Raw genomic sequence first — 15,557 nt, forward strand, 5'->3', positions numbered from 1 at the left:
TCACAGAATTTTGGATCAAAACCAGTACATTTATCCTAGGTTGTCTTTACTGGTCATAATGATTTAAGATCTGTTAACATGTTAGTTGGCTGGCTGCTTTGTTAACCCACAGTGGCTGGTTGCATGCTTGGTCAACCGTGTTGCTTGCAGCTCAGAAGATGAATGATTTCCTATCATGCTGCAGAAGCCAGGAAGCTGCACCTTTGGAGAGGTCAAGCGTACGCTTTGCAGGCAGAACAGCCCAAGTTCAATCTCTGGTATCTCTTTTTAAAAGGTAGCAGGACTGAGAAAGACCTCTGCCTTGAGACCCTGGAGAGCCAAGTCTGGTTGGAGTGGACAGAATTAGGCTAAAGTGGAACAGTGATGTGGCTCAGTATGTCCATTCCATATCTAGCTACACAGATTTCAGAAGTCAATCAGTTCATTTTAAACCTGGAATGGGAGTTAAAAACGAGAACTGAGAAAAGCTGTATAACTGGCAGAAGGGACAAACATTCCTTCTGGTTTTGAGGCAATTTCATTCTAAATCAATCTCTTTTTAACCAAATAGCCTGAAACTCTCATATAAAACCAGAGGCCTGGTTAATTGGGGACAGATTTACATGGCATATAGTAGGGATGTACAGATTTTGTTAAATCTGTTCTGTCTGCATTTCACAGATTGTCAGGCACTTTTCATTCCATTTCTGCTCACTGGTAGAATTGGAATTCTTTTTAGGGATGTATGAGAATTTTGTTTCTGTTTGCAAGTATGCACTTGCGCAAACCTCCCCCCCCCCCCCCCCGGGAAAAAAACAGTCTGCAAGTCCATGGAATGCACTCAACTTGGAAAAAGTCAGTGCACTGTGGAATCTGTAGGTCAGATTCATAGAAGTCCCAACTCATTTGAATCCATTGCGGATTTCCCCGACATCCCCTACAACGCAGCAACACTGCATTCATTGAATTATGTTTTCAAGTAATGCCAACTGAGGTCTTGAAGGCTATCATAAGAAGATACCAATGGATCAAAGACTATGTATTTGTGGCCAAAAACAAGTGGAAGATTTAATGCGCTACATATTAATCCCAGAGAAGGAGTTTTGAAACCCTTCCCGTCCAATGGGAAGGATGACTGCTCTTGTTGAAATTGTATTTCCTTCCAACTTATGCAAATTCTTAGGTAATATACGAAGTGGTTCTTTTTCCTTTGGCAGCAAGAAAGATGAGACAGCAAGACAAACTTGCGATAAATAGCCATGGAAAAACAGAGTTGAACTAAAGTTGTTTGATACCTTTGTAAAACGATGTGATATGATACTGGGTTTTGAAATATCAATTTTGTATTAGTATATTAATTTGTTATATTGTTTTGGGCTTCAGTTTGATCAACACAGTTGTGAATGAATTATATTGATATGTGAAGCACAATGAATTTAGATGAAAATCAGGAGGTTCAAACAGAAAGCAATGTTTGGCAGTAAACTTGCATTCACCTCGCGTAAGATTGATCGCACTATACCTACCAGCATGAGAACATGTAGTTACGCAGAAAGGTGCTGGTCAGCAGAGGGAGCTCCATCTTCTTCACTTTACATTTTAAGGCATGGAAGAAGCATTGATGAAGCAACACATCCATTTGTTCTGTAAAAAAAAAAAGGGCAGAACTATTTGTTCCCTATCAGCCTCTTCACAGAACACAGTGTGAGCCAGTTCACGATATATCATTGTCACAGTGTGAACCTCTCTGCTCCTGTTTATGCCTCTGAGTTGTGTCCATGTTAAAACAGGGAAAAGGTTTCAGTGGCACACAGCATGATTTCGAACTACAGACTTCCACATACAAGTCACATAATGGCTTGTGCCTCGGGTTTTTTAATCAAGATAATACAGGCAAACAAAACAGAAAAAGAAGTGAACAAAGAGCGTAAAAGGCCAGCATGACACCAACAGCAACATTACATTTCTACAGAAACAACTCGGCACACTGGCAAGGATCACAGAGCTTAATGAAAGCCTGCTTCACATTTAGAAAGGTAGTGGGTATACTGTGCGTAAGCCGTAATGTGTGTGAGAGAGATACTTCTTTTGCTTCTGTTGCCATTGTCATCAAACACATACAGCATACATATTGCAAGGAACCACAGTTGAGCCTAGGAATATATGCACACTGCTCTTATGTTCTTATATAACAAGACAGACTGGTGTATCGTGCTGTCCCTGGGGCGCTTCACATGTTGTAAAGTTAGCATGCACCCTAACATACCCTGTATTGTGTGAGCGGGGTGTGTGTGTGTGTGTGTGTGTGTGTGTGTATATATATATATATATATATATATATATAAAATGATGGCATGTACACTGGAAGTCGCACACATGCATGCTTAGCATGCATGTGTGTGTGCGACTTCCAGTGTACATGCCATCATTTAAAAAAATTATATATATATATATATATATATATATATATATATATATTTATACACACACACACACACACACACACACACACCGCTCACACAATACAGGGTATGTTAGGGTGCATGCTAACTTTACAACATGTGAAGCGTCCCAGGGACAGCACGATACACCAGTCTGTCTTGTTATATAAGAACACAAGAGCAGCCATGCTGGATCAGACTAAGGGTCCATCTAGTCCAGCATTTTGTTCACACAGTGGCCAACCAGCTGTTGACCAGGAACCCACAAGCAGGGCATGAGCGCAACAGCACCCTCCCACCCACGTTCCCCAGCAACTGGTGTACATAGGCTCACTGCCTCTGGTACTGGAGGTAGCACATAGCCATCAGGACTAGTAGCTATTGATAGCCTTCTCCCCCAGGAATTTGTCTAACCCCCTTTTAAAGCCATCCAAGTTGGTAGCCATCACTACATCTTGGGGTAGCAAATTCCATTCCACTATGCACTGTATGAAGAGGAACTTCCTTTTATCTGTCCTGAATCTCCCACCAATCAGCTTAATGGGATGGCCTCGGGTTCTAGTATTATGTGAGAGGGAGAAAAAAGTCTATCCACATGCTCCACACCATGCATAATTTTGTATACCTCCATTATGTCTCCCCTGTATAAAGAAGCCGTTGTACCTTGCGGACTCCTACTATCTTCTGGGTTGTCCTCTTCAGTAGTTTCTGCAGCTCCATTTTCATTGGGTTCCTCTTTTTCTCCCATATGAGCACACTGAGTAGCTTCTTCCGTACTTCGATTTCCACTGCCTGTCTGCAAGGGTGAGTCAACAGAGAGGCTGCTTTTCGGCGCACTGCCTGCCTCTTCTTTATCCCCCTGCTCCTCTTCTTCAGCACCCACCATCTCTGAAGGTTCTGCTTCTAAGGGGGCTATTGTGGGAGGGCATGACTTGTCACCAAAGCCCCTTTTTAATTCAAAAAGAAAACAAGAAGTGGCACAATCAATCATACTCCAAATTCCCATCTCAGTAAGAGAGAAGCTCACAGCAAACAGTAAGGACAGGAGCATTTGAGATATACTGTTGCGAAGAACTATTTCCTTCACAAAAAGGAATGCCTGTTCCAAGGAAACAGGAACAGCACTGGACGCCTGCAGATATCTGCTCCAAAAAGGTGATGGCCAAAAGGCCTCCACCACTTAGTTAATGCCGGGGGGTTCAACTTCTTTCAGCCCGAGGGTCAAATTCCATTTTGTAGAAGCTCTTCAGGGGCACATTCCAGTGGTGGGCATAGCTGAAGGCAAAAGGTTTAGGGCCAAAGTATGAAAAAAAACATCCTATTTTAGCTTAGCCCTTATTGCCAGTAAGCAAGCCCTAGGAGAGGCATTTCCACCCTTTAGAATGAGGGAAAAACTGCACAAAAGCCAGGAAACCACCAAATTTCAGGGGGAAAAGGGATGGGGCCAGGGAAAGGGAGAAGGGCTATCTGGGGAACCTGAGAGGGCTAGATTGGGCCCCAGGTCTGAAGTTCTGCACCCCAATTTAATTCTATTAATGTGCAAGGGGCCAGACCGTCATAACCAAAACAAGAACTTGCTTGCATAATCCCCATCAAGTCCATACTTTTATTTTGAAGAAGAGTGTGGCCTGAAGCCACCAAAATCCCACATCCTTTGGGTTACACATTCCATTTTGTGCCTAGCAGGGGGCATAGTGCAGACTCATTTTAAAGGTACACTCCTAATGCTATGAAGTCTATGATTTTTTATGCCCCAGCCTAGCATGTGCAAGCTATTCATGGACTTCAGCAAGAGGGAAGGGGAAACTGAGGCGAACGGATCATTGGTGATGCAAGAAGCTTCTAAGGAAAGCCCTCCCCACAACACTGAACTGCGTGCAAGAAGGAGAGGAGGAGAAGGGGGTATTGTCATGCCCCACCTGAGAGCTCACTGAGACTCAATGGCAGAAGCTTCTTGCAAGAGCTCAAGGAGAACAATGGCACAGCAGTGAATGCTTAGCCTTTTACTGTAATCATTCATTCATTCATTCATTCATTCGTCCTACAACAGAGTTCTCTGGGCAGCTCAGAGCAAGAAAAGTTCAGAGTTCTCACAGTTCTCTGGATTGGTGCTGTAAACCCAAACTTCTTTTCTTACGTATTCTTTGAAATCATGTACCTCTGCTGATCTAAGATAACGGGAAAAGACCTCTATCTGTCACCCAAGAGACTTTCGTGGAATACCCCCTGCTAATCAGAAGTGACAGTTCAGGTTCTATATATGGCTATTTATATCTGCACTTTAATTACTCAGGACCCAGTTTTTCCTAACCTGGATTTCAGCTTGCCAAAGTCTTGGATTAATACCTGGCCAAAGCTAACTACAGCTTCACCCCCATTTTGTAAACTATCCCACTGTGCACACACCATAAGTGATCCATATATGTATGCAGCACTGTGAAGCCTTTGCCTTTCATTCCAGCTGCCACCATCTCTGCAGTGGACATGGTAGCTATTCCAATGGCCACAGGCGCTCTGAAAAAAGAAAACAGTATAGTATGTTTAAGGCAAATAGCAGAATTCTTACTCCATCTAAAGCAAGTTACGTACCAACTCCCAGAGAAGAAATCTTGCAGTTCAGGTCATGGCTAAACCATGGTTTGGCTGTTGGGCATGTGCTTTAGGCGCATGTGTTCCCTTCTCCCTTGGCACCCCCAATTCCCTCTTGCACTTACAGGTACCCTGTGGTAACCAGAGATTGCCATGATGGCCAGTTCAGGCAAACTATAGGTCCTGGAGGCCATGGTTTGCCTCCAAACAAGAACGGCAAACCTGCTTCAAACTGGTTTCTAATTTGAGTTTGGAGGCAAACCATGGATTGCAGTAATAGCAATTTACCTGAATTGGGCATCCTGGTTTCCTAGGGTTACCATAAAAAGAAGTGCTTAAGAGGGTACAATGGAGAGGAAGAGATCATGTATGCTGCCTTGGGCTCCTTGGAGGAAAAGTGGGATATAAATGAAAGAAATACAAATAAAAATTGCAGAACGGAATAGGAACATGCAAGGGGAGGAGGGAGAGCACATTCATCTTGTCTGAACTGGGCAATAAATAATGCCCCTCAATACATAAAAGCCAACCCTACTCCTGGAAGCCTGGATGGGTTAAAGTAATCAATAGGAAGCAGAGATATTGGCACATAATCTCAGTGCCAAAATAAATGGGCGGGCCAGAAAGTTTTCAGCTTGCCTTTCCTTGAAACCAAGAGGGAAGTGACAAAACCAGGTCTTGTGACAACAAGGGAGAAAACACATAAAATTATTGCCTGGATGATTCAAGTCAGCATGAGCCAGTAAAAATATTGGTATAAGACAGTTCACAGAGACGATGCCCAGTTAGTGGCTATATTGTTTCCCAGATATACTCTTTGGGTTACAGAATGCAGATTTTTATTTTGTGTTGGTTCCACCTGTAATTTTATACTCTGCAGCATCAAGCTATTGGGTAAATTTACTAGCTTCATCTTGCAACACCAGCAAGCAAAAACCATAATAAGAAATATGATCTTTCCTAGCATTTTTTGTTCATACAATGCAATCCCCAACTTCTTCCTTAGAAAGAGACTACGTTTTGCTGTGCAGGAAAAAATGGTACCACAACCATCTTTGTGGCTGGAGAGAGTATCAAAATGGAAAGAGGTGCTTCTTCCCTCATCTCAGCCCTTTGGGAACGTGCGCGCGTGCGCACACACACACACACACACACACTGCACCACTGCTATCTGTGATGCTCCCCGTCCCATAGGATGCCACATATATGCAGACTGTTGTCATCTTCCTCCTTTGCTTTTGCACCTAAATCAAAGTCAGAAGAGAAGGAAGGCAAGAATCATAGAATCATAGAATAGTAGGGTTGGAAGGGGCCTACAAGGCCATTGAGTCCAACCCCCTGCTCAATGCAGGAATCCAAGTCAGAGCATCCCTGACAGATGGCTGTCCAGCCTCGTCTTGAAGGCCTCCAGTGTGGGAGAGCCCACCACCTCCCTAGGTAATTGGTTCCATTGTCATATTGCTCTAACAGTCAGGAAGTTTTTCCTGATGTTCAGCCGGAATCTGGCTTCCTGTAACTTGAGCCCATTATTCCGTGTCCTGCACTCTGGGATGATCGAGAAGAGATCCTGGCCTTCCTGTCTGTGACAACCTTTCAAGGACTTGAAGAGCGCTATCATATCTCCCCTCAGTCTTCTCTTCTCAAGGCTAAACATGCCCAGTTCTTTCAGTCTCTCTTCATGGGGCTTTGTTACCAGTCCCTTGATCATCTTTGTTGCCCTCGTCTGAACCCTCTCCAGTTTGTCTGCATCCTTCTTAAAATGTGGTGCCCAGAACTGGACACAGTACTCCAGATGAGCAGCATTTTCATTATGAATCATGCTGAGTTTGGACACAATTAGAGCTGCTGCTAATTTCCTCTATTTGCATTTATAAGATACATTCAGGCAATGATCAGAAAATATCCAGCCACACACCTCCGTAAAAGGAAAAGGCAGACACAAGTCTAAACTATGCATCTGGCAAATCAAAGCTGGTCTTTTTGCAAGTATTACAAAGACATACATAATGGAGCAATACTTTTATTTATTACATACCGCCCAATAGCCGAAGCTCTCTGAGTGGTTCACAAAACAAAAAACCAGAAAAAACAGTATAACAGAAAATACAATATAACATATAACAATATAACATATTGGTATAAGTTATAACAATATAACATATTGGTATATAAACCAATGTGACAGGTTTAAACTTTTAAAAGTTTAAAACAGAATAAAACCGAAGCACTGTAAAAGACAGCAGGAGTGTAAAGATCTAAAAAGACACTTTTTTAAAAAAAATCTGAAGGACTAGAAGGCCTAGTAGAATAAAAAGGTCTTCATCTGGGTGCCCTGAAAAGACCACAATGTAGGGGCCAGGCAAGCCTCTCTGAGCATAGTTTGTACATAGAGGAGGGTCTATAGTTTGCACATACAGGAGGCCAGATTCAATCTCTGGCATTTCTGGTTAAAAAGATGTCAACAAGCAGAGCTGAGAAAGACCACTGCCCAAGAACACAGAGACTCCTGCAAGTCAGAGTGGACAATACTGGGCTAGGTGGACCAATGGGTTAATTCAATATGGAGGAGCTTCCAACTGACCCACCTGCAAATTTTTGCTCCAAACCTATCAGTGCAAATGTGAGAAGCCTTATTTTTGCTGGCCTGATGAGAGCCTAACTCAGTTCTTGACTGAGACTTTTAAAAAATCACTTTACTACAATGGTTCTTCACAAAATGTTTTTTTAAAAATCCATTTGGCTTCCAAGAGTTGAGGACCTCAAGAGGTGTGAAGGATTACAGCCCACAACAAGCAATGGTAAAGGCTCACAGCAACGCTCCACAACCCATCCCCCTCCAAATGTGCTGACTACTACTCTCATCATCCCCAGCCAGCATGAGTTGGGAATGATAGGGGTTGTGCTCCAACACATCTGGAGGACACCAGGCTGGCTTACATCTAGGTTTTCTTAGATGGCATCTTGCTTGGAATCAAAGCATTGAATATTGTTTGACATATGAACAATACAATCTTACAGTCTTCAAATGCACAAAATTTAAGCAAATTTCTGAGGAACTAAAGATGTCACAGCAAAACTGAACACATTTTTGTCCAATTTTTCCTAAAGAATCTGCTCACACTCACGCTGTTCTTCTGCTTGCATAGCGCTGGCTTTGTTCTTTGTTTTACCCTCTCAAAATAGACAGCAAGAATTCATTCCCAAAGAGATGAAACTCTTTAGCATTAGCATTCAAGAGAAATCATACCTGTTTTCCACCAAGGTAATAGCACAGAGAGTGCCCCGTTCTACTTGAGGAAGACCATAAGAGGGCACTATAACCCCTGGAAGCATTAGATCTGTAGAAAAGAACCTTAATTAGCATCAACAAGTTTACAAAGTCATCCATCTCCCACATTCTCTGCTCTTTTAAAAAAGCGCAAGAGCAGCAAAAAATACTAACATTGCTAAGTTGGTGACAAGGTATATTTCAGATCAAGCACAATCTCTTCAGCAATGAAGCCAAAAGGTGCTGACTTTAAGGCCTACATGAAACAAGGGCCTCTCTTTAATACAGCTTCAAATCTTGTCTCAAATTGCCAGTGTGTCTTTGACCTGCCCGCACCCACTCCTGCAGCCAAAGAGCCAAGATTTAGCAGCTGGGATGCAAATTACACAAATTGGCATCACATACAGTCAGGGCCAGAAATATTGGAACAAGGATAACTGTTTTGGCAGTTGGCCTCTGTACACCACCACATTGAAGATGAAAGGAAACACACCCAGATGGGAGCGAAGTCAAGACTTCCAGCTGTAATTCAAGGGGTTTGACAAAAATGGGGCACTAACCATTCAGGAAGGACAGCCAGTGGCATGTACGCACACCCGTCATTGGTGGCTCATAAGTAATGGAACAAACCAACATCATTTCAAATTTAAGGATCGCCTTTAATACCTGGATGAAAATCCTTTGCAGTCAATGACTGCCTGAAGTCCGGAACCCATGGACATGAGCAAATGCTGCGTTTCCTCCCTCGAAATGCTTTGCCAGGCCTTTACTGCAGCTGCCTTCAGCTGCTGCTTGTTTGTGGGTCTTTCTGCCTTCAGTCTCGTCTTTAGTAAGTGAAAAACATGCTCTATTGGGTTGAGATCAGGCGACTGACTTGGCCACTGAAGAACATCCCACTTCTTTGCCTTGAAAAACTCTTGGGTAGCTTTTGCTGTATGTTTTGGGTCATTATCCATCTGCAAGATGAAGCGGTGTCCTATCAGTTTGGCAGCGTTCAGCTGAATCGGAGGAGAAAGTATAGCCCTATACACTTCAGAATTCATCCTGCTGCTTTTATCAGCAGTCAGGTCATCAATAAACAGCAGTGACCAGGTTCCATTGGCAGCCATACATACCCATGCCATAACACTGCCTCCACCATGTTTGACAGATGATGTGGTATGCTTTGGATCATGAGCTGTTCCTTTCCTTCTCCATACTTTTCTCTTCCCATCATTCTGGTACAAGTTCATCTTGGTTTCATCAGTCCAAAGAATCTTATTCCAGAACTGGGCAGGCTTTTTTAGGTGTTTGCTGGCAAAGGCTAATCTGGCCTTTCGGTTCTTGAGTGTTACCAGTGGTTTGCACCTTGTTGTGAAGCCTCTGTATTTACATTCATAAAGCTGTCTCTTGACTGTAGATGTTGACAATGACATGCTTACCTCCGCAAGAGCGTCCTTGACCTGGCTAGATGTTGCGAAAGGGTTCCTCTTCACCATGAGCAGAAATCTGCGGTCATCCACTTTACTTGTCTTCTGTGGTCTTCCAGGCCTTTTGCTGTTGCTGAGCTTGCCAGTTAATGCCTTGTTTTTCAGGATGTTCCCAACTGTTGTATTGGCCACTCCCAATGTTTTTACTATCTCTCTGATGGGTTTATGTTGTTTCCTCAGCCTAATGATGGCCTCCTTCACTTGCATGGACACCTCTTTGGACCTCATGTTGGGGGTTCTAGTGAACAAATGCAATGTAACACTGAGAACCACCTCCAGGCCCTTTATTTGCTTGATTGGTCATGGGGAACCCAGGAAACAGGCCACACCTGGCCATGCAGCTGCTTGTCAATTTCAATTACTTATGAGCCACCAACAATGGGTGTGTGTGCATGCCACTGGCTGTCCTTCCTGAATGGTTAGTTCCCCACTTTTGTCACACCCCTTGAATTACAGCTGGAAGTCCTGACTTCGCTCCCATCTGGATGTGCTTCCTTTCAACTTCAATGTGGTGGTGTACAGAGGCCAACTGCCAAAACAGTTATCCTTATTCCAATATTTCTGGCCCTGACTGTATTTGATTGTAGTGACAAATCATGTCTCACTGTAGAATTTGGAGACTTTTTATTAGAAGCAGTGGTGATGAGGGATACAATACAGGCTTGCTACTTCGAGTAGTAATAAAACTTCCAGTGTCTGAAACTATTTATAGAATAGTTCAAAAGTCTGAAAGAATAGAAATGTTTTGCCTGGTGCCTAAAAAAAAAAAAGAGAGAGAGCAGACACCAGATGTGCTTCTTTGGGGAAGGAGGGCCATAACCAAACCACAGCAGCTGAAGAGGCCCTCTCCCTGGTCACTACCCACTTGTTCTCTGATGGTGGAGGTACCCGGAGAAGGGCCTCAATAGACGATATTAACATCCAGGCCAGCTGGTGCATGTTTTACTGGCAATTTGTTTCCTTTCCTAAGAGCTATGGGTTTGGGATATTATGGGGTTAAATCTTGTGTGTGTGTGTGGGTGCGTGTCTGTGTGTGGGTGCGTGTCTATGTGTGGGTGTGCTGGTCAGTTTCAGCCAAAAGGTTAATACTTTAGAGATCATAAATTTAGTTAGATTATAAGAGTCAGTATGTTTGCTCAGGAAGCCAAATGTTTGCAGGCAGTTCAACTGAAGGTCAGCGGAAGAAGAAGACCGAAATTTATGTTGCAAAAGTGAACAAAAAATCCCCACCCTCCTGATTGGTTGGAGTTGGGGATGAAAAAAACTAATTTTAATATATAAAAACCTAGAGACAGAGAGACAGAAAGAAGAAGAAGGAGAGGGGGAGAGAGAGAGAGAGAGAGAGAGAGAGAGAGAGAGAGAGTTTGGGATATTATGGGGATAAATTTGTGTGTGTGGGGGGGTGTATGTATCCATTCAGCTTTTAAAACTTTTTCCTATTAACAATTTTCTTCAATAAAATTTTAAACTTTGTTATTTGAAACTTTATGGTCTCTTTTCTTTTGGATCACACACCCCACGTCTAATAGGCAATCCCTGCGCTACCTCAAGTAGTTATGTGAAACCCAGAAAGTTTTAGATTGGTTTGGTAGAGGCTGACAGAGGAAAAAAAAAGATTTCCACCTAGTGGCAGTGGAAAAGGCCACAGGAAGGGTAGGGCAAAAAGGAGTGGGACACACTGTTTTGCCATTTATTTATTTATTGCTTGCTTGCTTGCATTTATATCCCGCCTTTTTTCCTCCAAGGAACTCAAGGCAGCGTACAAGATCCTCCTCCTTCCTCCATTTTATCCTCACAACAACAACCCTGTGAGGTGAGTTGGGCTGAGAGTCTGTGACTGGCCCAAAGTCACCCAGTGAGCTTCCATGGCCGAGTGGGGACTAGAACCCGGATCTCCCTTCCATTCATGGTCTAGGGCGTCACTGAACTCTAACACGCTAAAAACGTCTCTGGTACCCCTGCTCAAACTGTCACCTCAGTGCTACAAAGGTTTTTATTTACTTGGAGGTATGTCTCACTTTTTTACAAAAGAACCTTACTTCCAAGCAACATACTTAAGACTGCAATTTAATGAACCAAATCAGGAGAACCAACTCCGCAAAAAGGCTGATGCCATGCAGGCTCGCTTTGAAGTGAGCTCAGTACCCTTACCTGCTCCTCCTGCTAGTTTATGCAACACAGGTGGCCATGTGGAAAAGATGGGGAGAAGGTGAGGATGAGACCACAGGGTGTACACTGTCCCAAAGAGAAAACAAAATGTTTTTAAAATTTCATCATTACACACTATGATTGTCTTCATTTCTCCCCAATTTCTCAGGAGGTATCACCATGAATCCCAGTTTAAAAAATAAACAAAAACAAATTACTAGAAACCAGAACATATATCCCAGGCTGTTTCAAGCTGACCTATTTACTAACATCTGTACTGACATGGAAAGAACATAGGAAATTGCATTATACTGAGTCAAACCATTGGGCCACTGACCTCAGTACTGACTACACTGACTGGCAGTAGCTCTCCAGGGTTTCAGGAAGGATTCTTTCCTAACCCTACCTGGAGATGCTGGGGATTGAAACTGGACCTTCTGCTCGCAGAGCATGTACTCTACCACTGAACAATGGTCTCTTCCCAGAAAGGACCCCTCCCTGACTCTAGTTCTTGTCATTAACCCAGAATACAATCTGTTAGCAAGGAATAATTGTTGTGCATGTATAAGAAAAAGGAACACTACAAATTGGAACAGAGAAGAAAATTTAGTCCTTAAGTGTGCAACCCTGTGAACATGTTTGCCCAGGAGAAAGTCCTATTGAAGAGAGTGGCATGTGGGGCTTGTTTTGGAGTCAACATCTATGGAAGCCAATAGTAGACTACTCTCTTGGAGTAGACTAAACCACAATTCCATTTGTATCTCACTTCTGATTGACAGCAAGAGGGGCCATACCTCAGTGTGCACACGTTTTGCATGCACAAGGTCCCTGGTTCAATCCCTGGCATCTCCAGGCAGGGCTAGGAGATCTTGCCTGATCCTCTAGAAAGCCACTGCCAGTCAGTGTCAACAATACTGGGCTAGATGGACCAATGGTTTGTCTCGTTATAAAGGCAGCTTCCTATGTTCCTATGACCATATTTATATCTCAGTACCATACCTAAGAAGTAGTGGAACACTTTTCTCATTTTAGATATGGGGAACAGGTAGCTTAAAACTGTTATGCAACTTGTCCAAAGTGAAACAGAGAACCAAACTCAAACCTCCCTAATCCCAGAATAACAAACTGCCCACTGGAACTTCTTTCTGTACCTGTTGGATACAGTGTTCTCTCTATTTCAAAAAGGACTGGATTCCTGCCATTGGCATAGACTGTGAGCGCCTCTCCTTTGTGAGCATACAATTTAATGACATTCAACTCCTCTTTATTTGGCACAACCTCAGATAGCTGTTCGGAAGTGAGGGTGGGAAATGTCGCTGCAACATCACTTCGCAGTTTCCGCCTGCAAGAGTCAATCACACATTTGTTACTTCACACACCTCCTGAAATATTGTCAGCACTACCATTTCATCTAGTTTCTTTTTCTCCTTGAGACCATTAGCATGCAGGATGTATGAGATTTTGCTTGATTACTTTCAGTCTATTTATTATTACTATTGATATTACAACACTCATATTCTTAATGGCTAAACTATGCATATTTATCCCACCACTCCATCCAAGGCAACTCACAAAAGCATACAAACAATCGAATTACACCATGACTTTAAAAAGAGAAGATCAAAATCCATTTTAAAAATAGGGAGTCAGATCATCATAAAGCCATTATCTTATATCTTAAATCATACAAAAGTTTTCAGCATCAATATTTTCACCATACTCTTAATTCTGATAATGATATAAAAAGCAACAATTGCACTACAAAATCATCATCTTTAATCTAACTTTTCACATCTGCACTAGATTCATTTCATTCATTCATTCGTTATATTTCTATACCACCCCATAGTAAAGTTGATCTATGGCTTTGGCTATTTCAAAAACACTCAAAATCCATCTGACCCTTCCATTCATTGGGTTAAGTCTTCTTCTATTTCTTTGCTATTTCCATTTTTAGCCTGTTGCTTAATGTCTCTATCAGTTCTAAATTCCCCCTTAAAAACAATGGGTTAGATTCAAAGGTACCCTTCTGCATGCAGAAGGCATCTTTCGCTCATGGAACAGCTTCTTTGTACCTTGCAGTAGAACAGTGTGCAAGACAAGTTAAACTATTCTATTTCCAAATGCTTTCTTCCATTTGTGAAATCCACTGTACATAGGGATGTATGGATTGTGTAAAATTCGTTCCATCTGTGTATCACGGATTGTCAGGCATCTTTCATTCCATTGTCCACCCATCGGTGGAATCGGATTTCTCCCCCACAAAAATTTGCATTTGTGCAAATGCGCACATGCAAAAATGGGCAAATCCTCCCCAAATGCGCATTTTCACACTTTAGCCTATGGGGAAATGCACATTTTTGGCTGGTTTTTTTTTAAAAAATGTGTATTTTTCTAGGATAAAATTTGCAAAAATTCAGGAAAGTTCGAAAACTGATCCGCAAGTCCGCAGACTCTGCCAAACAGGGGAAAGAATCTGCAGCATCTGCTGAAGAATCCACAGGTTGGATTCACAAAAAGCCAAACTCATTTGGTTCTGGTATGGATTTCTCCGATATCACTAGTTGTACACACACATAGAACTTACCTATGATAGCACTTGCATATCGTCTGGTGGGACAGCACTAGCCCCTATTTCATCTGATTGTCTTAACAGATATCCATACCTTACTTTTTAAAAAAAGTTTAAAGAATCTGCTGCCAACATGTCCTCATGTATTTTTAGTTTATATAATCCAGTACAATGTGTCTGCAATTTGATCTGGATGTTTAAAGTCCTCAGCAAATATATGTAGTCTTATTCGTCCTTTAAAAAAATATTTAGATGAAACAATATACCATACCTCCCCCAACCTGGTGCCCTCCAGATGTGTTGGACTGCAACTCCCATAATTCCCAGCCAGCATGAAAAAACAGTATGTCTATAGAAACCTAATATGTAAGTATTCAAGTTTTCAAATATAAAAGAATTACTTTGGTATGGTATGCTTCTACAGAAGAGCTGGCAAGTTTTGGAAATCACAATTTTAAGCATGGCCCTAGGTTTTCAACAGCCACACATTAAAAGCCATGCTGGCTTGGAATTATGGGAGTTGCAGTCCAACACATTTGGAAGGCACCAGGTTGGGGAAGGCTGCCATATAATATGTTGTATCTTTAGCTTGTGGGGGGTGGGGTCTAAAGTCCCTCTGATCCCCTGAAAGTGGCCTGGATTGACACCCACAGCTAAACTAGCTTGGAGCTGGTGTAGGTGGGTGAGAATTTTAAAAATACAAAACATCTGCCAGGCTGAAAAGTCTAGCAAAGCTGACCCCACCCCCACTCCCTACATACCTCTTGCCCACAGTGGTGTGAGCCAGCAAGGCTTTGGAAGTGGCAGAAGATCTGCCACTTCATTCCCACCCCAAACCAGCTTAGGATTGCTCTGTAAGGGATTAGGCCATCTTTTCACAGAAGCAATGTGGTTTTGAGCTGGAGTTTGAAGGTGAAACCATACAGGCATTCTAGGAGTGAATTCTAGCGGTAGGAGGTAGGAAGGGAAAGTGGGCAGAGTCTTTGAAGACAACAGGAGACATCCAAGCTTGGTGACTTTTTATTACTCCCCCCCGCACCTGACATGCCCATTTTAAAATATGGTTAACTTTCAATAGAAAGTGGTAATAT

General features: G+C 42.6%; 1 protein-coding gene across 2 annotated transcripts in view; it reads right to left on the reverse strand.

Moving 5' to 3' along the window:
* The window catches only part of EIF2D (eukaryotic translation initiation factor 2D), a 37,226-nt gene that overhangs the window by 16,490 nt on the left and 5,179 nt on the right, over positions 1-15,557 (reverse strand). For both annotated transcript variants that reach the window (XM_084853341.1, XM_084853340.1), the window contains exons 2-7: positions 13,046-13,236; positions 11,898-11,981; positions 8,257-8,347; positions 4,827-4,934; positions 3,084-3,367; positions 1,506-1,623 (exon numbers count right to left, since the gene is read on the reverse strand). In XM_084853341.1, coding sequence (XP_084709467.1) covers positions 1,506-1,623; positions 3,084-3,367; positions 4,827-4,934; positions 8,257-8,347; positions 11,898-11,981; positions 13,046-13,236 — 876 coding nt within the window. The remainder of the gene's footprint in view (positions 1-1,505; positions 1,624-3,083; positions 3,368-4,826; positions 4,935-8,256; positions 8,348-11,897; positions 11,982-13,045; positions 13,237-15,557) is intronic.

Source organism: Heloderma suspectum, chromosome 4 (genome assembly GCF_057233095.1).
Source record: "Heloderma suspectum isolate Gila_16-S chromosome 4, 16-S_ref, whole genome shotgun sequence".
NCBI lineage: Eukaryota > Metazoa > Chordata > Lepidosauria > Squamata > Helodermatidae > Heloderma > Heloderma suspectum.